General features: G+C 35.4%; 1 protein-coding gene across 1 annotated transcript in view; it reads left to right on the top strand.

Moving 5' to 3' along the window:
* The window catches only part of LOC103016126 (peroxisomal multifunctional enzyme type 2-like), an 83,472-nt gene that overhangs the window by 5,330 nt on the left and 55,655 nt on the right, over nt 1-22,487 (top strand). The window contains exons 6-13 of the mRNA XM_057540378.1: nt 1,258-1,342; nt 2,433-2,620; nt 8,747-8,838; nt 11,449-11,473; nt 13,056-13,184; nt 16,374-16,477; nt 17,923-18,159; nt 20,657-20,708. Of these exons, the coding sequence (XP_057396361.1) occupies nt 1,258-1,342; nt 2,433-2,620; nt 8,747-8,838; nt 11,449-11,473; nt 13,056-13,184; nt 16,374-16,477; nt 17,923-18,159; nt 20,657-20,708 (912 nt within the window). The remainder of the gene's footprint in view (nt 1-1,257; nt 1,343-2,432; nt 2,621-8,746; nt 8,839-11,448; nt 11,474-13,055; nt 13,185-16,373; nt 16,478-17,922; nt 18,160-20,656; nt 20,709-22,487) is intronic.

Here is a 22,487-nt window from a genome sequence, read left to right as displayed (position 1 = left end):
ATTGTCAGCGTTTTCTTGCAGTATTAGTTGTTTCTAACAGCCTTTTGCATGCTTGTCTGGCTGTGTGATTCTTATTTCAAGAGCAAGAGTAGGCTATGGAAGAGAGTCTGAGGCACTAAAAACGATGGAGATCTGAGAACTGGGTGGGAAAAACCTAGATATAATTTTGAAACTTCTAATAAGTAGGAAAAATTTCCATTAGGAATGTCATGTTGGAAAGATTGAGTTTAGATGATGAACAGTCACAGTTATAAAATTTTTTTATCCTGTTTGCTCTTTTTTGCCCTTACTTTCATTGGCTATCAGAACTAAAACAAGCATTGGTGGCTGAGACGGTGGCAGGCATGGTAACTGAGATGAATTACATCATTGTTTATAGAGTGTGTTTCTGGGAAATATTGCCAGAAGTTCTTTTGGAAGAAGCAAGATATCTTTCTGACTTAGAATTAAGCAAAGACGGCTTTTAGCTTCCAATTCCCTTGTAATAACTGGAGAAAAAAAGGAGCTGAGAAAGATAGAATTTGTTGGCAGAGGGGACTTAAGTCGGTGCTTTGCTTTGAGCTCTGATGGGGCTGGAGTGTGTCCTCTTCTGGTTTCATCAGAGTAAGATTAAATCTGGAATTGTTTGTTTATCTGCATCATCCTCCAAGTTGTCTGTTCATTAGATTGACATTTCAGAAAGCAGGCTTCTCTGTCTCTCTTTTTCCCTCTTTCCCTCCCCCTCTTTCCTACACCTCCACGCCCCGACCCCCAGCTCTCTCTAACTCATTTGCAAATCCTGTTAAAAATAGGGATTTAGGGATATACTGAACATTTTATAAACATTTCTTGATGAAGAACTGAGTGGTTTTTGATTATGCTTTAAGTAACGTTTGTGTTGAGTCCCAATTACGTATGTAAAATTCTTGGTTATTTGTATTATGAATTTTTATATAAAATAGGCAAAAATTAAAGATGGCATTGCACTTAGATATGCATAGGCATTGTATTTAGGTGGCATTATATTTATGATAAAGTTAGATATATTAGATAATAATCTAATCATAAATTATAGGCAAAATAGGTATGAATTATTGATTGGTTATGTAACTGGAACTAAAGCAAAAATGATTACTCAGAGTGCAATGTGACAATAGCTGATTTTGAATGCTAGGTATAAAATGAACATCTTTGTATAAGTAAGTCTTTGCTTATGTTGATTCTGAGATAGGTCTGTCTAAATTTGACAATATTCATGATAAAAATGTCTTGTTTTAGATATCATCCAGAGAGTTCATTTGCGGGGCTCATTCCTGGTGACCCGGGCAGCGTGGGATCACATGAAGAAACAGAAATTTGGAAGGTAGAGTTGTATGTGGCTGTCAAGGGGGTTTGGAGATGCCGTGTGTGGGTTCTTATGTCCAGAGGAAAAGAATTGCTTTGACATTGAAAAATACACCTTCAGATATGCACAGGCTTTTTAAACGTAGTTTTGGAAGATGCCTCCCCGTTACATTGGTGTCAGTCATAGATTAGCGAGGTGGACAACTTAGTATTTCTTTTCACCTCCTACTTTTCATTATTAATGATTCTCCTGCTATTCTCTGATATTTTAGCAGTACAAACATTGAGGATTCAGCAATACTTTATTCTCTAACCAAAATATCATTTTTTGTGCCCAGTGACCAACTGGGGAGAGATGAGTGGCTGTTTTCTACTGGCTGACACTGGTCAGACATGAGTTAGTCTTTGTAAACTAGGAACGGTAAGACTCTTATAGTTGCGTCTGTGTGACTCAGACGTGGCAGACCTAGTAAGTGGCCCCATGCTCTCTAACATAAAAGTTATTCCTGTTAACTCAGGGTTCACACACATCTACTAGAAGTAAATTGCGTGTGATATCTGTTCTTATTGGAGAGTTCTAGTATATCTTGATACTAGCAGTTTCTGAAAGTCAATGATAGGATTTACTTGTTCTACTAAGTAGAGTAAGTGAGATTAGGTCAGATTTTGAGATGGTATTATTTAATATGAGGCATTTAATATTATCCAGAAAGGGAAAGGAGCAAAGTTCTGAGGACTAAAGAATTAGAACTTCATGATCTAATATTTCTTACTAAAATTTTAACTTGTAAATTGGCAGTTTATTTTATGTTTATAAATACTTATTGTTTTCAGTACATAATGAGTATACATTCTTACACTTGAATTCATTTGATCCTGACCAGGGATTCTTTCTAAAACAATAAAATCTCACAGTTGAATTTTGAGAGATTACTTTTATTATTTATATTAATTTAGATATATGAATCATGACTTTAAGAACCTAATGGCAGTATACAGAGTTGCTTTTGACAGGTATAATAGTAATGAAAAAGAAAAAAAAATGCTTAGAGTTGCAACAGTATCAAAATATAGAAAAGATGATGTTGAGAGATTGATTTTCCTTTTAGGATCATCATGACTTCATCGGCTTCAGGAATATATGGCAACTTTGGCCAGGCAAATTATTGCGCTGCAAAGCTGGGTCTTCTGGGCCTTTCAAATTGTCTTGCAGTTGAAGGCGAGAAAAGCAACATTCATTGTAACACTATTGCCCCTACTGCTGGATCACGGTTGACCCAGAACATTTTGCCTGATGGTAAGTAGTTTAGTTTTTTTTTAATGCTGTTCCTCACATACCTGTGTGGCGTGAGCTTTGTAAAAGTATTTAATTTTTTGAGTAGCTAAAAAAATTTCCTTACAATTTAAAAAAGCATAATGTGTAGTTTATGTTCATTATAGAAAATTTAGGAAAGCACAAACAAACAAAATGTGACCCATAATTCTACCACACTGAGCTAAACTTTTTCTCTTTGTGTAGGTAGACATACATACATTTTTTCTTTACAGAATGAGGTAATAGCATTCTTACTGGTTTATAATAATAATTATTTAAAACAATTAATAGATTGTTTTTTAGGGCAGTTTTAGGTTTATAGAATTGAGCAGGTAGTAAAGAGAGGGCCCATATACTCCTCCTCCCACACAGTTTTACATCAGTGTGCTACATTTATTACAGTTGATGAACCAGTATTGATCAATGTTTATTTATTTATTTATTTATTTATTTGGCTGCATCGGGTCGTTGAGGCATGTGGGATCTTTCGTTGTGGTGCGTGGGCTTTTCTCAAGTTGTGGCACGTGGGTGTTCTCTCTCTAGTTGCGGCGCATGGGCTTCAGGGTGCGTGGGCTCTATATTTTGTGGCACGCTGGCTCTCTTGTTGAGGCACGTGAGCTCGGTAGTTGTGGCACCCGGGCTTAGTTGACCCTCGGCATGTGGGATCGTAGTTCCCTGACCAGGGATCGAACCCGCATCCCTGCATTGGAAGGCAGATTCTTTATCACTGGACCACCAGAGAAGTCCCTGATTGATTATCATTAACTATAGTTAATAGTTTACTTTAGGGCTCACTCTTTAGGTTGTATGATTTTATGCGTTTTCACAAATGCATGATGTTACGTACCCACGATTCTAGATCATACAGAATGGTTTCACTCTAAAAATCCCCTGTGTTCCATCTCTTCATCCTCTCCTCTTTTTCCCAAATGTCTGGGAGGATTGAAGCTCATTTCTTTTTATCACTACGTAATATTACATGGTATGTAGGTGCCACAATTTGTTTTTTCATTCACCTATCGTGGAACATTTTGATTGTTTCCAGTTTTTGACAGTTGTGAGTGAAGCTGCTATAAACATTCATGTGCAGGTTTTTGTGTGGACGTAAGTTTTCAACTCATTTGGGTAAATATTAAAGAGGATAATTGCTGGATTGTATGGTAAGAGTGTCTTTAGCTTTGTAAAAATTTCCAAACTGTATTCAAAAATGGCTGTATTGTTTTTCATTCCTACTAGCAGTCAGTGAGAGTTCTTGTTGCTCCACATCTTTGCCAGCATTTATTATTGTTAGTCTTTTGCATTTTAGTTCTTTTAATAGGTGTATAGGGTATTTCATTGTTTTAATTTGCAGTTCCCTAATGACTTATGATGTTGTGCATTTTTTTCCTGTGCTTATTTGCCATTTATTTGTCTTCCTTGGTGATGTGTCTGTTCTTATTTTTTGCTTATTTTTAAATTGGGTTCTTTGTTTTCTTCTTCTTTTTTGGGGGGGGGTTCTTTGTTTTCTTGTTGTTGAGTTTTAAGAGTTCCATGAATATTTTGGAAACAAGTTCTTTATCAGATATGTGTTTTGCAAATATTTTTTCTCAGTCTTTAGCTTGTTTTTTAATTCTCTTTAGTCTCTTTCACTTTTGAAGGATAATTTCACTGGGTACAGAATTCTGGGTTGGTAATTTTTTTCTTTCAACACCTGAAATCTTTCACTCCACTCTTCTTTTGCTTACATGGTTTCTGAAGGAAAGTCTGACATAATTCTTTCCTTGTTTCTTTATGCATAAGGTATTTTTTCCCCTCTGTGTTCCTCCAAGATTTTCTCCTTGTTTTTTCTGCAGTTTGAATATAGTATGCATAATAATAGGTGTAGATTTTTGGCAATATTCTACTTGATGTCTTCTGAGCTTCCTGGATCTGCGGTTGGTATCTGTGATTAACTTTGGAAAATTCTCAGCCATCACTGCTTAAAATATTTCTTCTGTTGTTTTCTTTTTTTCTTCTACTTCTGGTATTCCCATTATGTGCCTGTTTTATCTTTTTATTTTAATTAATTAATCGATTAATTTATTTGATTGGGCCAGGTCTTAGTTGCAGCAGGTGGGCCCCTTTAGTTGCAGCTTGCAGGCTCCTTAGTTGTGGCTTGCAAGCTCCTTAGTTGCAGCACGTGGGCTCCTTAGTTGTGGCATGCAAACTCTTAGTTGTGGGATCTAGTTCCCAGGCCAGGGATTGAACCCGGGCCTCCTGCATTGGGAGCGTGGAGTCTTAACCGCTGCGCCACCAGGGAAGTCTCAATATATCTTTTGTAATTATACCACAGTTCTTGGATATTCTATTCCCTTTTATTTTTTTGTCCTTTTTTCTCTTTGCATTTCATTTCAGTTTGGGAAGTTTCTATTGACATATATTCAAATCAAGCTTACTGATTTTTCTTTTTTCATTTCAGAATGTTATATTGTTTTGTTTTTTATCATTTCCTTTTGATTTTTTTAGCATTTCCTTCTGTCTGCTTACAGTAGTCATCTGTTCATGTAAGTTGTCCACTTTTCTCCATTAGAGCCCTTAGCATGTTAATCACAGTTATTTTAAACTCCTAGTTTGAAAATTCCAAAATCTCTGCTATATTTCAAGCTGGTTCTGAGGCTTGCTTTGTCTCCTCAGCCTGTACTTTTCTTGTCTTTTAGCATGCCTTGAAATTTTTGTTGAAAACTGAACATGATGTATTGGGGTAGTAGAAAGTGTGGTATACAGAGCTTTATTGTGAGGTTTCATGTTTATCTGGCTAGGAGTTAGGTTGCGTTCATTGGTTGCTGTAGCTGTTGGTGTCAGAGGCTACATTTTCCTCTTTGTCGTTGTTTTTGTGTCCCCTGTTGTCTTTGGGTTTCCCTAGGTACTCTTTGTGTTTGCAGCTCTCTCAGTTGTAATCCACTGTTGTTATACTGGAGGCCTGTTGAAGTGGCTGTAAATTATGGCGAGGGGAAGTGTTCTATAATCTTATGATTAAATCCGCAAGTTTTTTAGCAGGTCAAAGTCTCTGGACTCTGAGCTTCAGTAGAGTTTTTTAGCCTTTTTTTTTTTTCTCCCCTTATTTGAGACAGGAAGGCTAGAGGAGTTCCACTAGTCTAATTGCTCTTCCCTTAGGTCAAATAAGGCTCTGGTAGCTTCCCTTGAGGATAGGCCTTTGTTAAGGAGAACAGAATGCTCTGGGCATATTTCAAAATGATTTTGTCTTATTGATTTATTTATTTTGTTACCCTCTCCCTTTTTCTCTGTAACATTTCAAAGCAAATCTTAGATGTTGCATTTCACCTAATAAATACTTGGAAATGTGTCTCTAACAGATATGGACATTATAACCACAATGCCAATATCACACCAAATAAAATAATTCATTAACATTGTCTAATACCAAATTTATATGAAAACTTCCTCGTTATCTAAAAAATATCGTTTTAGAGTTAGTTTATTCCACAATGGTCTAAACAAGGTTCACAGTCGTTTTGTTACTGTATCTCTTAAGTTTTATTTAACATATGATAGTTCATTCTCCTTTTTGAAAAAGTGCCAATTATTTGTTGAAGAAACTGCGAGTTCATTTGTCCTGAAGACTATTCCTCATTCTTGATTTGGATTGCCTTTGCACTTTTGTGGAAAATCAGTTGACCATGTATGTATGTGTGGGTCTATTTCTGGATTGTTTGTTCTGTTGTATTGATCTATGGGCCTGTCCTTTTACCAATACCATGATGTTTTGATTACTATATTTTTATAGTAAGTCTTGAAATCAGGTAATGTGAGTCTTCCAACTTTGTTCTTTGAAAACATGAAATATAAAGTTGTAAATTTAAAAATTTAAATGTATGATTGAGAGCCAATGCTTATTTATTTAGTTATATAAGAAATAGAATACTTGACTGGTGGAAAACTGTATGGTTTTTGATACTCCTGGTTTTAACATATATCTAAAAAGAAAATATCTGTAATACTTTAAAAGTAGTTTCTGTGAAACAGTACAAAACAATTGATGAGTGAAATTACTTTAGAATTAGCTGCTTCATGGCATACAAATGCTTATTCACAGTACCATTTTACTTTCCACGTTTGAGCTAACATTCATTTTAGAACTTGGGATTTGTAATACCAAGTATGTACTTGCTAGCTTTTCCTAAGAGCTGTGCCTAACCAGTTTGCTTTAGTGTAGAATAGCTATTTGTACCTGAGATCTAATTTTTTTTTCCTTTTCTTTTGTCAACAGGGCCATTTAAAAAAGTCCCTTATTTTAAAAAAAACTTTATACTCTCATGTCTTATTGAAGGAATTCTTGTTAAAGAACTAGATTATTTAAGTATAATGCTACATATATATGCACAACAGTGTAGGTTACTGGCAAGAAGTAAAGTATCAAAATGTAATGCATAGTCACGAACTCACTGCTCAACCCAAGAATTGGAACATTACTTGCATCTAACTTTATACCTTCTATTCTGTTCCTCTGCTTCATGCCAAGAGATAACCATTATTTAGAATTTTATGCTTATCATTTCTGTGCTAGACTCCTACCTTAGTCACTTTTTGCCATTGGCTGTAGACTTTCTTGGGGAAGCAGCAAGTTTCCAAGAAAATATTGAAAACTTTAGCTTTTAAATTTGCTTTCCTTTGGGAATGTAGCTTCCATTAATTTTGACCTCTAGAGATGTTAGGTCACTGTTTAATGTAGTATCTTTTATGCCCACCAAACCCTAGTGAAAGATGTTTGGAGAATAAGATCTACTTTAGACAAATAATTTAATGTTTCTGGACCTGCTTTCTCTTCTGTAAAGGAAGAGAGTTGTTACAGATCATTTTTAAAAGCCCTTCAGATTCTGAATTCCTGTTATTTTAAATTTTGGTATTTATTACTTTTTTATAGTTTAGAAAAAGCCGAAAATTTATTTTGCCTCAGCATTTTTCCTCTTTTCCTCTGAAATATTAACTTACAGGCTGTCAAAGGAATTATTTGTTAAAGAACCAGGTGTTATGGGTAATGTGCGGAGACATTTGCAATTTCATTTCCCCCTTTGAAATATATTTGAAAAATGGAAAGTCATGTATGTGACTTACATGTTTCTTACATGAAATGAAACATAATCTTAGGATGAATACCCATGAACTAACTTCCCAAGCTGTATTAGTTATTTACTGCTGTGTAATAAATTACTTCAAATTTTGTGGATTAAAACAACAAGTATATATTATCTCACAGTTTCTGGGGTCAGGAATACTGTAAAGTGAAAGGTTCTTAGAGCTGCTCTTTAATTTACAGGGACTGTAAATGTCATCTTTGTCACTTTAAAATATAAAACTGTATTTTGTCCCTTCACAGTTAAAATTTACATTTATTTGATTCTTTAAAGATTATAAGATGTATTTACAAATCGTGTCTCCTTTGAGCCTTGCAACAACTTAGTAGAATAGGCAGGTAACGCATTTTAATTACCATCTTACAGATGCAGACACACGTCCAAGAGAGTTGAGCGCTGTGCTCAATGCCCTAAATTGCCTACATGGCAGGGCCAGCAGTAAAATCTAGGTGTTCATGCTCCTTGTGTAGTACCTTTCTGCTCTGTTAAGTTGCTCACAGAAGGTATGCAGCAGGAAAATATTTCTTACACTTTGTGACTCATCAGTAACGGTTGCAAGGTCCATTTTACATCATCTTACTGCCATTACAGTTGTCAAGGCTGTTTTGTAGTTTTCTAGCTTCTGGGAGAGCAAAATAGTTTTGGGAATGAATGGTACCTAAGTTCATTATGCTATGTATGCCTTTGCTCACCAGTCTTTGCCAAGGCAGCTTTAACTTGTCTTCTAAACAGTACGTTACCCATCTTGGAAGGGGATATCTGATGCCTTCTGTGTTAGAAACCTGAATGTCTCCATTGGGATGAAAAGATTCTTCTGAAAGCCTTGGATGTTAATACTAATTATTTATGTATATCTAATTTTTTTCTTATTTATTTAAAAAGTCTCTGAACCTATAATTTTATAAGTGAGGAATTTTCAGAAAGTAAAATGATTGATTGAATATGTATATATTCTTATTGATAGTTTTTTTTTTTTTTTTTTGGCTATTTATTTCAGATCTTCTGGAAGCTCTGAAGCCAGATTACGTGGCACCCCTGGTCCTTTGGCTTTGCCATGAGAGTTGTGAGGAAAATGGTGGCTTGTTTGAGGTATTCTGCACCTTTGCACTTTCTCCCAAAGCAATATTTGTGTAATTAAATATAAAAAATGATTCAAAAATCAGTATTTTCCAGTTGTTCACATTTGTAAAAATCTGCATCAGTTGGTATCACTTGTATATTTTTTAATATTATGTATGTGTTACAGTTAAGGAACAAGTATGACTAATGTCATTTTTTGAGAAAGTAACAGCAACTTTGTAAATTGTTCTTCCCTAGTTCTTCATTTCTGATATTCTTGTCAAATGAAAATGTGACTGGCTGGTTTGATGTGTTTAGTCAGATACAGAAAGTCTCATTTGGTTAGAGATGCTGAGTAGTAAAGTGAAGGGACAGAGGTGGTGGTTTAAAGTCAGCCAGGCCAGGTTTTGATTTCTTGCTCTGGTAATTGCTGGCTCGCTGGAATATTGTACAGATTAACCTCCCTGAGTTTTAGTTTTCTTGGGGTTTTGTTGTGAGAACTGGAGATCATATTTTTAAACTCTTAGCCTACCTAGCAGTCACCCCTCAATTTTAACTATTATATCAGTATAGCAGGAATTCAGTCTGGGTATGATAGATCAGTAAACACAACTTACTATTTGTATTAACTTTAAAAATAAACTTTGCTATGTTTCCCTATCTCAAAGCTTTACATGTTTGCTATAAAAATAAAAACCACACATAATCCTACCGTCCAGTGAGGTTCAGTTTTCACTCTATAATCAAAGTCCCTTTAGATTTCCTTATGCTGATTTATATACTTTTTGGTCCTCACTTGAGTTTGATCTCTCTTTTCTTTTCTAGCATAAACTGTTATATTTTAGACCACCCCCCTTTATTTGATTCTCTGTGGTAATATAATAATAAACCTGTTGCATGCGGAATACATAACATCCAAAGATATTTCTTGGTAGCAAAATTACCTGGCTCAGTTTGAAGTGAATGATATATTAGCCTGATTTATTTGAATAAAAAGCTGTTTAGTAAATGAAAAACAGTCTACACCTGTCTATGCAGAGATAGGCACCTCTGCTTTCTTAATCACAGTCGTTGATTGTGAATTGTGGAAAATTAGAGGTGGCAAGAACTTTACAACTCTAGATTTACAGAAGAGAAATTTAATAATATCAAGCCATGTGGAGCTCCAAATTTGGTCTGCCTGTCTTTTATCTCATTAAGGAATTAAACAAAAATTCTTTGTCTTTTACATTTATATTTGTTATTAATTCTGTGAACAAAAATAATATATGCTTTTTGTAGAAAACTTCAAATATATAGGGGAATTTATAGAGGAAAATAAAAATCACCCACATTACCACTATCGAGAGATAACTCCTATTAATATTTTTATGGATATTCTTTTCCAGTCTTTTATTAGGTGTGCATTTTACACGAGTAGTCTTTTTTTTTTAAGTATACAATTTACACACATACCCAGACATGCACAGATAACTAGGATAATGCTGTAGATGAAGTTTTGTATGTTGTTCTTTTATTTTACTATATTGTGAACAGTTTTAGTAAGGGACATTTGCTGTGTGAGATTGAGTGCAAAATACAGTAAGAGCGGTGTGTAATATCCTGACTTAAACCTTGAATGTAAATTGACACTTTGTTTGCCAAGTTTTGATAGATATCTAGAGTGGCAGATAGAGATTTTTTTGGATCGACTGGAGCTGTCGTTTCTAGCACCTGCGAGGAGTTTGCAGCTTGTTGCTTCACTCCCCAAATATGATAAAAGATGATATTTTTCTTTCCTGTTATCAGTACCACTGCCACTTTAACTACTCTGACAGCATCAAGGCCGATTGTCCTGTTAATATACGTAAAGAAATGAGTGATTTTTAAAAAGCCATACCCTTGAGCATAGAGCCACTGAGAAGTGTGTTGTCTGCTGGTACAGTTTCTTCTGTTATATGCATGTGGAACACTGTAGTTGTGGTGTTTGAAGATATGACAAACAGATTTTCTTACATCAGACATTTTCTTCTGAGGATTTCCTTGAATGGCTTCTAGAAAAAATTCCATCTTTCTGTACGGTGATTAATGTATTTGGTCATTTGCCATATTTCTATATAAAGGTGTTTCATTAAAATGAGTATATGTAGTTCATTAAGTCAAATCCTGGCTTTATTTTTCTTTGCTTTTTATTTTTTTTTATTCATTAAGTCTTTCTAGAAGGACATGTATTTCAAGTGATGTGCTGGGCAAATTTGGTATTTATATTGTTTAACCTTCATGGTTACTTCATGAAGAGTGTATTATTATCCTGATTTTATATAAAGGGAATCTTGAGTTTAGGGAAGTCAAATTATTTGACCAGGAATCAGCTAGTCTGTAGAAGAACTGGTATCGCACCTTGGTTTCTGTGCAAAGTCATGCTTTTCTACTACATGCATTTCTGCTATATTGTGTTGCTTTATTTTTCTACTCTGATAACATGAATAGTGCAAAGTCATGCCGGCCAACGGAGTTTTGTAGAGCTGCATTATTTTCATCCATTGTCATCTAGCATTCTGATACTCGTAAAAAGATAGCTGCCTGTTTTGTTAATTTCATGAAAATTCTATTAGTAATTTCACATTAGATGGTATAACTTCTTCCTCCTCTTTTTGGTAGGTTGGAGCAGGATGGATTGGAAAATGTAAGTCCCTTTTGGTTTTTGGTTTGCCATACATTATTTCCATATCTTTAAACCTGCATATCCAGGTAGAGCTGGGTAAAGACCTTGTCAAATGCCGAACCATTGGATTTAGTGCACGCATAATCAAACTCAAACATTGTAATAGCAACAGGTCTTCTAAAACATGGAAGTTGTCCTGCAGGCCTGTGGTATTTTCAAGGATCTTTTCAGTTTTTTTCCTATTAGCAGTGCTTATTCAATATTTGTCCTGTCCTATTCAGAACTGGCTGTTTTTTCAGACAGCACAGTCTCTCTTTATATTGATGTTTGTCTTCCCATGTCTCCGGCACCCCACATGCTTGTTCAGCAGAGTAGTGAGTGGGAGGGAGGGCGTTTTTTGAAGATGGGAAGAGCTCTGTCCTAGGCAAGTTCTCCAATTCTCTCAGTGATTCTTTTCTTCCTTGGAGCATGAGACATCAGAAGGAGACAGTGGGGAATCACACTGGACAGCTTTCTAGAAGAGAAATTGCAGCTGATCTATAGAAATTATTCTCCTTCAGCCCAACAGTAAATTCATCTGGCTTAAGTCCTCTTTTCCCCCAGTTCTTAAACCTTGTGAGCTCCAGATTGGATAATTACTTTATGGTGTTTAAAAAAAATTGTGAACATTCCAATATCCCAATTCAAGTTTTCAGTTGGATGCTGGTATCAAAATTAACTGAATTATTTAAAAGGCTGCCATTACTGGATGACATTGTTACAACATATTGTAGACTATTATTAATGACTGTTCTCTAAGTTATGAAGTAACTTATTCAAACATTTTTAAGTGTCTTATGACATATTTTAAGAAAGGAAGGTCAGTTGTTGCAATAAAAGCTGTATATGGGACTTTATCAATAAGAAATCTCTAGAAGCTTCTGTCATTCCCCAGGACAAATCTTCAATTTAGTAATCATCAAAGTCTGACCATTCTGTTTAAATAAGGTTCTGTTTATTCCTCAGGCTTTTTAAAAAAGACACAACGTTAAAAATTATCTTCATGGAACTTATGCAGCAATGATGATTTTTGTGAATCTGGGCAATCTAGTTGACTTCCCATGGACAAGGAGGAAGAGCAAAGGGAGGAAACGGGAGAATTATGTGGGGTTGTCTGATATATTAATTTGATTATCTGGAGTCTTTGGCCTGTTATCACCACTAGTTTTCAGTTTGCTATTCAACAAAGCCCTATTCTGTTCTGTTACCTTAAAGTGTATTATCTAAGTGATCTGTGGTGATGAAGACAGTCTTTTGGTGTGATTATATATAATTTAACTTTCTGATTCAGCATTTCATCCTACCTTTAGTAGTATCTGGCATAGTCAGAGGAGGGAGAGGTTTTCCCTTCAGCTTCAAATATTAGAAAAAGAAATTTGACATCCTAATGGGTTTGTTATTCTTTTAAAAAAATTTTGTAGTAAAAATCTTTAGAAGTTAGAATCTTTTTTCCAAATTCCATTTTTCTTGAAGTTAAAAAAAAAATTCAGGGGACTCATGAATTCTGCTTCTGTCTCCCTCTTAAACTATGTGTTCAGTATCTTAGTTTTGTTTCTATAACCAGTACGATGGGAGCGGACCCTTGGAGCCATTGTAAGACAGAGGACTCAGCTAATGACTCCTGAGGCGGTGAAGGCTAACTGGACGAAGATCTGTGACTTTGATAATGCCACCAAGCCTCAGAGAATTCAAGGTAAAGAGTCCCAAGTCAGTTCAGTCCTGGTTGGGGAATCAGAGGCAACAAAGCATTCTTTTCTCTTATGGAATTGTCTTCTTAATTGTGATAACTTAGATGCTCAAATCATCTAGAGCACATTTTCTGCTCCAGTAGGTATTAGAACTCTCCAATTTAAGGTATGTATGTTACTCCCACTGTCAGTTTTTCAGTTTTCTTATGATCCTGATTTTTTGGTATATGTGTGATTGAGAGGATGGTAGGAGGTGTTTACCCATTTGTGCTCAATGCATCTATTCCCCATCTGGTGGTTGGTTTCAAAGTCTTGCCTTATCTAATCACATGCTCCTTATCTGACCTGATTTTTCTTTATTTCCCCAAAAGTTTATTTAAGTCTTATATTATTTAGGCTTAGGTCTTTTCTCTCTAGTGAATAGATTTTGCTTTGTTTTAGCACTTTGTCTTTGCTACTGTTTCTCTGCCTTTCTAAGATGCCTCTTATTCCTTTTATCACCTCTGCTAATCTCAGTGCTTCTTTAGAAAAACTCAAGCCCCAGATGTTCAACAAAACCTCCCCAGATATTCTGGGCTTCATTGATCTCTTTCTTAGCTGAACTCTTACAACTTGAGCGTCTAATCATGACTGCTTTCCACTGCTTTTGTTTCATAAGTGGGTGGTTTCTTAGCTGCATAGTAAGTTCCTTTGGAGGCAGAGAATGTATCTTGTATGTCCTTTTGTATTTGGTGCTAGTATAGTGCTGAACTCATAGAAAGGATTTAGTAAATGCTTGTTACCTTGAATTATTGAATCATCTATGATATGCCACAGGAAGAGATGGCCAATAAAAGTCACATTATTTTTTCTAGTATAACTCACATATGTATATAGTATATGAAATTTAAAGGACCTTTCTGGGAAGGATCATGAATCAGGATTATTTTATAGAAAAATCTTTTTTTCCCTTCCTAGTATTATATTTAATGTTTGATAGAAGAATATATCTGAAAAATGACTGTTCTTTTTTTTTTTTTAATCCCAATGTTACTTTCCTGTCTGCTGGTACACTCACTGAAATATTCATTGTACTTTTCTCAATCAGAGGATAACATGATTGTTATGTCATTAGCGGTAGCATTTTCTGTATTCTTTTTTTTGATATTTGAGATAAATTTAGTCTCCGAATAGCAGTCACCTATCAATGAAAATTAGGAAAAGGAAAAAGGAAGAAGTGTCTTAAAAACTCTTCTCTGAGGTCAGAATTCCATTTTATTGCCTTAAAAGTATTAGACTAATATAAAGAAAAAGGTAACAATGAACTATATAGTTATAAATGAAAAGATACCCCTAGTATTTGAAGTACAGTTAGAAAAAAAATGTTACACTTTCTGTAGAATCACGACTTTCCAAGCACCCATTTCATCATTCTCATTTTACAGATGATGGAACTAAATCCCAGAAAAGCTGAGTAAGTGGCCCAAGCTTTCTCAGTGTTTGAGCCAAGAGTTAACTCAGGTGGTCTGTCTTTGAGTGCAGTACCGCCGGCCTGTACCGAGGTTACTTTCAGTTAAATAGCCTCCCATCTAGGCAGCAGCCTAAATGGGGTGGTAAGAGGAAGATTGGTAGGCAAGAAACCTACCTCGTGTCACCAGGAATGGCAGAGAGCCCTGGTCATCTCACATTCTGTAGTTTAGTTATAGTTTTTGTCTGAGTTTAGAAGGAGGTTTGTTAGAAAGGTCCCAGAGCTTTTGGAACCTTATGGCATATGTGGATACTCTGTGAATCTCCTTTATTAACCTTTTAGACCCCAGAATAGCAGCTTCTGAATTCTGTCCATAGTCACTGGTCATAATGGTGGTTTTCTCTGGAAGAATTTTCAGTAATATTTTCTGAGCAAGTTACCTGTACAGAGACCTGGGGGGTAATCTTGACATTGTTGCATCCTGGAGGAGGGGTGATGGTGGGGAGAGAAGGAAAATTAGTTGTCCCTCTACCAGATGGAAATTGCACATCTGTGGACAAGGATCCGACTTTACAGAGTTGTAAAAATCACTCAAAGACTGCAAAGCTCAGAGCCTCTTTGGAATCATAACGTGGGGAGAGTATGTTGGAAACACCCAGTTATCTTTGGTCTGTTCAGAGTCTCACGATTTTTTCCTGCAATAGCCTGACATCGTACAGTCAGTTCATGAATGCCAGCGAAGGTTCTGCAGCAGGCTTGCTGGATGTTATAGGAATGATTGTCTAAAGCATTGTAGCTTTTCTTAGTCACGTCTGTAACAAAAGCTTTTTTTTTTTGGAAATAGCTTACATTTATTTGGATTTGACCAGGAGAATGTTAGCTCTTTAGGATATTTGAAAGATGATGCTTTTATGATCTTTATGTAATAGGTTTACCAAAGCACTCTGTCTTAAATTCCAGTGATCCTAAAGAGAAAATTCAGTTCGTTCATCCTTATTTATCCTGAAGTTGATTGACTTGAATCATTCATGATTTAAATTTTATTTCAGTACAAATGAAATATAGTTCAACTATATAGGAAAAATCTGGAAGTTTGTCCTGTGGGTCACTATTTAAATAGCACTGTAAAATAACTGGCTAGATATTTCACATATGCAAATGCTCTTCCCACACCCTAGTGGGACTGATTTTTCTTTTAATTAATTTTTATTGGAGTATAGTTGATTTACAATGTTGTGCTAGTTCCTGCTGTATAGCAAAGTGAATCCGTTAATACGTATACATATATCCACTGTTTTTTAGATTCTTTTCCCATATAGGTCATTATAGAGTATTGAGTAGAGTTCCCTGTGCTCTACAGTAGGTTCTTATTAGTTATCTATTTTATATATAGTAGTGTGTATATGTCAATCCCAGTCTCCCAATTTATCCCTCCGTGTCTCCCTCTCACTTGGTAACCATAAGTATGTTTTCTACATCTATAACTCTGTTTCTGTTACGTAAATAAGTTCATTTGTACCATTTTTTTTAGATTCCACATATAAGTGATATCATAGATATTTGTCTTTCTCCTTCTGACTTCACTCAGTATGACAATCTCTAGGTCCATCCATGTCACTGCAAATGGCATTATTTCATTCTTTTTTTATGACTGAGTAATATTCTATTGTATATATGTACCACATCTTTATCCATTCGTCTGTTGATGGAAAAAAGCATTATTATTGTTATTTATTCTTTTTTTTAGACTCAATTGGCGGTATAATTGAAGCTCTAAATAAAATAGATTCAGATGGAGGAGTTTCGGCAAATCATACCAGTAATGTGACATCAACAGCTACATCAGGATTTGTAAGTGGAAGAGAAAGCCTAACGCTTTGCCTTCTTTGGAGACTTTTTTCTTTTCTTTCCTTTTTTTTCTTTTTTCTTTTCTTTTATGCAAAAAATGCTTTTCCAAGCTATTAATTTATTGTTAAATAGGAAAGGTGAGTGACCATAAAACTTTATAGAACATGTAATGAATGTTTATAAAATTTGAATGAATGTAAAGCTAAAATATTAAATGTAACTTTTACTTTCTCTTCTTCAGTGTAATAAACAAGCGTATTTTTTGTTTTTTGGAGCATTTTTGATAATCGTCCTTCAGTCACTTTCTAACTCTTTAGAAAAGGATATTTAACTTAGTGCCTCTTTTGAGTCATTTCTTTTAAGGAAAAGCATTGATAGATTGTATTTTGGAAATATTTCAACATGGCTGCAAGTAAAAAGTCTCCCATTGTGTCAGGAATTCTAAGAGAGCTGTGGTTATAGCTCTTGTGAAGTTTGCTGATTAACTATGTCCAGTACTTCTTTTTTTAAAAAAAAATTATAGTGCATAAATAATAAGAAATAAGTCATTTGACACATTCAGTTGTGGTGTTTTGTGACTCAGGGGAGACATAGTGATGAAATAAACAATCTAATTGTAACCCTGAGAATATGATCAGTTTGTAAATGTGATTTTACTTTAGAGTAGGGGTTGGCAAACTTTTTTGGTAAAGGGCCAGATGGTAAATATTTTAGGCTTTATGGACCACGTACTGTTTCTGACACATAATCTTCTTTTTCTTTTTTTAGACCACTCTTAAAAAAATGTAAAAACCATTCTTAATTCTCAGCTGTTGTTTGCTGACTCTTGCTTTAGAATGAAAGTGATCAAAAATTGGACATGATTCTTTTATAACCTAACATATGCTTCACAAATTAGCTAGGCATGTCATCACTAAATAGAAAAATACAATATCCAATTAGATAAAGGACAGTCCTGGGTAGGAGCTTAGGGTAAAATCTAATTATAACCAAAACCATTATGAAGGAGTCTGATTTACAAGCATTAAGCAGTGTTTTGCTCATCTGTTTCTACTGACTTTTATAAAATAGATCTTATAGAGCCATTCATTATCCCTGTTTATAATAAGTTTTTTATTTTTTGTAATTTTGAGTAGCTAACAGTCACTGTATTAATAGGCTTTTCCATCAGCAGAGACAGGAAACTTGAAAATGAAATGTACTATCTGTTAGCAAGAAGCGGGCAAGAAAAAAGTACTTATTTGTAAATGAGGTCTTTTTCCATACATTATAATTGATTTTATTTAAAAAATATAGTGAAACAATTATGATACCCTATCAGATTTAGTAAAATGACATTCTATTCACAAAGCTAAGTATGTAGCAGTTAATAGTTTTGAAAAGTCAGAAATTTAAAGATTTGACAAGAATATCAGTGAAAAAAATAACTTTCTACAATTGTTCCATAGGCTGGAGCTATTGGCCATAAACTTCCTCCATTTTCTTCTTCTTATACGGAACTGGACACTATTATGTATGCCCTTGGAGTGGGAGCATCTATCAAGGAACCGAAAGATTTGAAATTTATTTATGAAGGGAGTTCTGATTTCTCCTGTTTGCCTACCTTCGGAGTTATTCTAGCTCAGAAATCTATAATGGGTGGAGGATTAGCAGAGATTCCTGGGCTCTCAGTCAACTTGGCAAAGGTATGCATAATAAGAAACCTTTATTTTGCTCTTCTTCTCTTTCTTTAAATATGATTGGTAAATGTCACATGCTGTGTGTGTGTGTGTGTGTGTGTGTGTGTGTGTGTGTGTGTGTGTGGTGTCTTAATACAATAGTTTATAGTGGTTGATTCAAGGATAAAGATTTAGCATGTCTTTTGATTTTTCTTAAAAAGAAAAAAAGGGTAGAGAGTTGAAAAGGCAAGCAAAAAGAAGACAACAATAATTATGTACAGTCCATAACCCTGGCATAATGTTATTAATTCTCTCTCTGCCATTACATGCTATTTGACCAAGGGTAAATAACTTCTCTAAGCTTCAGTTTCCTTATGTATAAAGTGGGTATGATAATCCTCACCTGACGATAGTGATGAAGGAGCAAGAGTGAAGAATATTTGAAGCAGAGAGAACAGGTGTAAAAGGCCTGGAGGCAGGTGCATACTTACCTTGTTTTTGGAACAGCAAGGGGGTTGATACAGCTATAGAATGAGCAAGGGGGCAGTGGTAGGAGAAGAGGGCCTTGTAGTCATCGTAAGAATTTCACCTCATACTCTGATTAACATGGGAGGCCATTTGTAGTGCTTTGAACTGAGGAGTGGTATGATCTGGCTATGTTCACTCACAGGTTCATTTTTGCTCCTCTGTGGAGAATAGATTTATGGGAGCCAAGCATGGAAGCAGGGAAACCAATTTGGAGTTGATTATGGTAATTCCAGCACTAGTCTGGATATGCATGGAAAGAAAGAGGAGTCAAGGAAGAAGGTTTTTGGTCTGGTTAACTGGGATGATATATATGCATATATACCCATATATTTAGAATTAATTATGTACAATGTATTGAACATGTATAGTAGTTACATATGGTATATTACTGTGTATAATAAAATAGATATATACAGTTACTTTAAGGTGGGGATGATCAGGAGTTGGTTTCGTACAGATTTGAGATGCCTATTCTACATTCAAGTGGAGGCATACAGTGAGCAGTTAAATATGTGAGTGTAGAGTTTGCGGGGGAGGCCCTACTGGGATTCGTAGCATTTAAGTGAGCTTTAAAGACATGAGGCTGGGTGAAATCACCCATGTGTGAATGTAAGTAGAGAAAAGCCTGAGTTTGGTGAGAGGTGAGAGGTGGAAGAGATGAGGAGGAGTGAGCAAGAGAGACTGGGAAGGAGTGGCTGGTGAGGTATGAGGCGTATCAGGAGAGTGTGGTATTTGAGAAGCAAAGTGAACAAATGATTTCAAGAAGGGAGGAGCAAACAATTGTGAGAAGGCTTTGGGGTTATTTTATTTCTTGAAGTAAGGGTCAGACCATGAGTCCAGTTGATAACTGTTGAATCGTAGACTTTTGAACTGATTTCTGTGATTTTGACTGATTGGAGAACCCATTTACTGGAGGATCGATTAGCTCATTGCTGCTCTGAGTCTATGAGAATCTACGGTTATTTTATTAAAGTATTCGATGAAGTTGGGAGGGAGGCAAGAAATAGATGCCAGGCAGTTTGTTGTTTTAATCACTCTCTCATTGTATTTGTTGCATACAGTTCTTCTGTTTGGGTAATGTCAGTACAAACAATTGAAGTAAATGTTTCAGAATTCTTCCTCAGACTTGGAAGGAGTTGGAAATCATGAATAGTGTTCAAAATCTGTCACTGGGAATGATAGCCATCTTGGGATTTGAATCCCAGTCTTCCTAACCTTGAGCTTCCAGGTCGTATGATAGTGAGGCAGTCCTTCATTTGTCCTCCCATCACTACCCTCACCCATTTTCTTTTTCCCTTCTGGGTTCTGAGGAAGACTGGGAATTAAACTGTCCCATAGCAGTTGAGTGTGGTCATTCGGATATATGAGTCAGGTTTTGTTTTTACTGTCCTATTGTATTCCCACATATATTTTTATATTCTTGCTTTGATACGTTGAAGTTAAGTGGCTCTGAAGTTGCACAGGGTCTTTAGTATTTACTCTTACACTAAGGAAATGTTGACATTGGCAGTGCTTTTACTTGAATGTGGTTGTAAGATTTTTATTAATGTTTTGGTTGTGTCATTTGTATTTGGCAGGTGTGACCTGAAATTACTTTACTAGTACTGACCTATTTGTTCATTTTTATTCAATAGTTATTTATTGGATACCTGCTGTGTGCTAGGCGCAGTGACGAGCACTGGAAATACGCCTAGTTTAGTGTCTCCATTGGCAAATAATCCACAATTATCAGTCAACAAAAATTTATGAATGTCAAGAAAGAACACAAATGTATCTTTTCTATTCTAGAGAGCTGACAGTCTTTAGATTGGGGGACTGATTATTTCTGAATCATATAATTAAGAAGTGGGAGCCAAATAGTTTGAGACAGATAGTTTGGGGGAAGTAGTCGCGTGAACGTGTGGACAGTGAAATGCCACTTGTGATTAGCGGTATCCACAGAAGAAGCTGTGGAAAAAGAAAGTCTACTAATAAAATTTTGCTTACCCTAACGTAGGTTCTTCATGGGGAGCAGTACTTGGAGTTATATAAACCACTTCCCAGAGCAGGTGAGTTCTTGATGGTTTTATTTTCTGACTAACCTTCCAAACTGTGTCAATGTGTTAAACTGGCATAGAGCAACCTAAATAAACTATATTATAAGTTATTCATGTGCATGTCAGCCATTAGAGTAGATTGATGTTAACTAGTACCTATTTTGGTTGCCTTAAACTTTGTCCTATTTGAATAGTCTTATTTAATAAATTACTTCAAAATACTAAACATCTGGTCAACAGTTGAAAGGAGCATATTCTGTGTGTGTCCTAAACTTAGTGATTGTGTATAATCAGTTATGATTCCCATGAATATGATTCTTCATTCTTTTCTCAGGTATTTGTGTTGGTACTGACTTTCATAACACAAACAATGTTAAAAGATACAGAATGTCTTGTAATTAACTTTTTTCTATTTTCTTTTAGAGTAAGTAAAACCAAGGCTGTCTTAATAATCAGTTTATTTTTCTCAATAATATCTTACTTGTTCAGTAAATCTTCTCATTATCTTTTCACTTTACTTTGATATGTTTGTTTTATGTTGCTACTCTGATGTCAGAATATTAATTATATACTGACCATGTAAGGTGGTAAAATAAAAAAAAAGTCTTTTTCATTTCACATTATATAATGTAGAGGTCAGCAAATAGCTAGAATTGTACTTTAATTTTTTTTGAGATTTTAATTAAAAAAAAAATTCGTATTGCTTAATGCTGAATAGTTCTGTTTCAGTGTTAGTGTTACTTGTTTCTGGTTGTTTTTGTAGTTCTTCGCTGTTTTTTTCTTCTTCTTTTAGTTTTTTCCTTTGTGGTTTCATGCTTTTCTTTTGCTTGTGTTCCTTTCTCTTTTGTTTTTGAGTATCTGTTGTAGATTTTTGATTTGTGGTTACCATGGGGCTCATAGATGTTGATCTATGACTGTGTTTATTTGTTTTAAACCAGGTAGTCCCTTAAGTTCAAACACATTTTAAAAGCTCTACATTTTTTACTCCCTTCCCCCATACTTTGTGTTTTTTGTTTTTTTTTTAATTAATTAATTTTTATGGCTGTGTTGGGTCTTCATTTCTGTGCAAGGGCTTTCTCTAGTTGTGGCAAGCGGGGGCCACTCTTCATCGCGGTGCGCAGGCCTCTCTTGTTGCGGAGCACAGGCTCCAGACGCACAGGCTCAGTAACTGTGGCTCATGGGCCCAGCTGCTCCACGGCATGTGGGATCTTCCCAGACCAGGCCTTGAACCCGTGTCCCCTGCATTGGCAGGCAGATTCTCAACCACTGCGCCACCAGGGAAGCCCCCATACTTTGTGTTTTTGACGTCATAGTTTACATCTTCATGTTTATCCCTTTACAGATTACTGTATTTATACTTGGTTTTACAATTTTTTGTGTTTTAGTCTTTGTACTAGCTTATTTAAGTGGTTGAGCCTCAGCCTTCCCTATATATTTGCCTTTACTAATGGGATTTTTTCTTTTCTATATACTTAATTCTTGTTATAGCTTTTTCTTTTCCACTTAGAGAAGACCCTTTAACATTTCTTTTAGGGTTGCTTTAGTATTGATGCCTATCCAAGAAGTTCTTTATCTCCCCTTCAATTCTGAAGGATAATCTTGCTGGGCAGAGTATCCTAAGTTGTAGGTTTTTCCCTTTCAGCACTTTAAATATACCATGCCACTCCCTTCTGGCCTGCAAAGTTTCTGCAGAACAATCAGCTGATAGCCTTATGGGCATTCCCTTGTATATGCTCTTTGTTTTTCTTTTGCTGCCTCTAGAATTCTCTCTTTAAGTTTTGCCATTTTTAT

This window comes from Balaenoptera acutorostrata, chromosome 2 (genome assembly GCF_949987535.1).
Source record: "Balaenoptera acutorostrata chromosome 2, mBalAcu1.1, whole genome shotgun sequence".
Taxonomy (NCBI): domain Eukaryota; kingdom Metazoa; phylum Chordata; class Mammalia; order Artiodactyla; family Balaenopteridae; genus Balaenoptera; species Balaenoptera acutorostrata.
The sequence above is the reverse complement of the archived record's forward strand: the minus strand, read 5'-3'. Positions and strand labels throughout refer to the sequence as shown.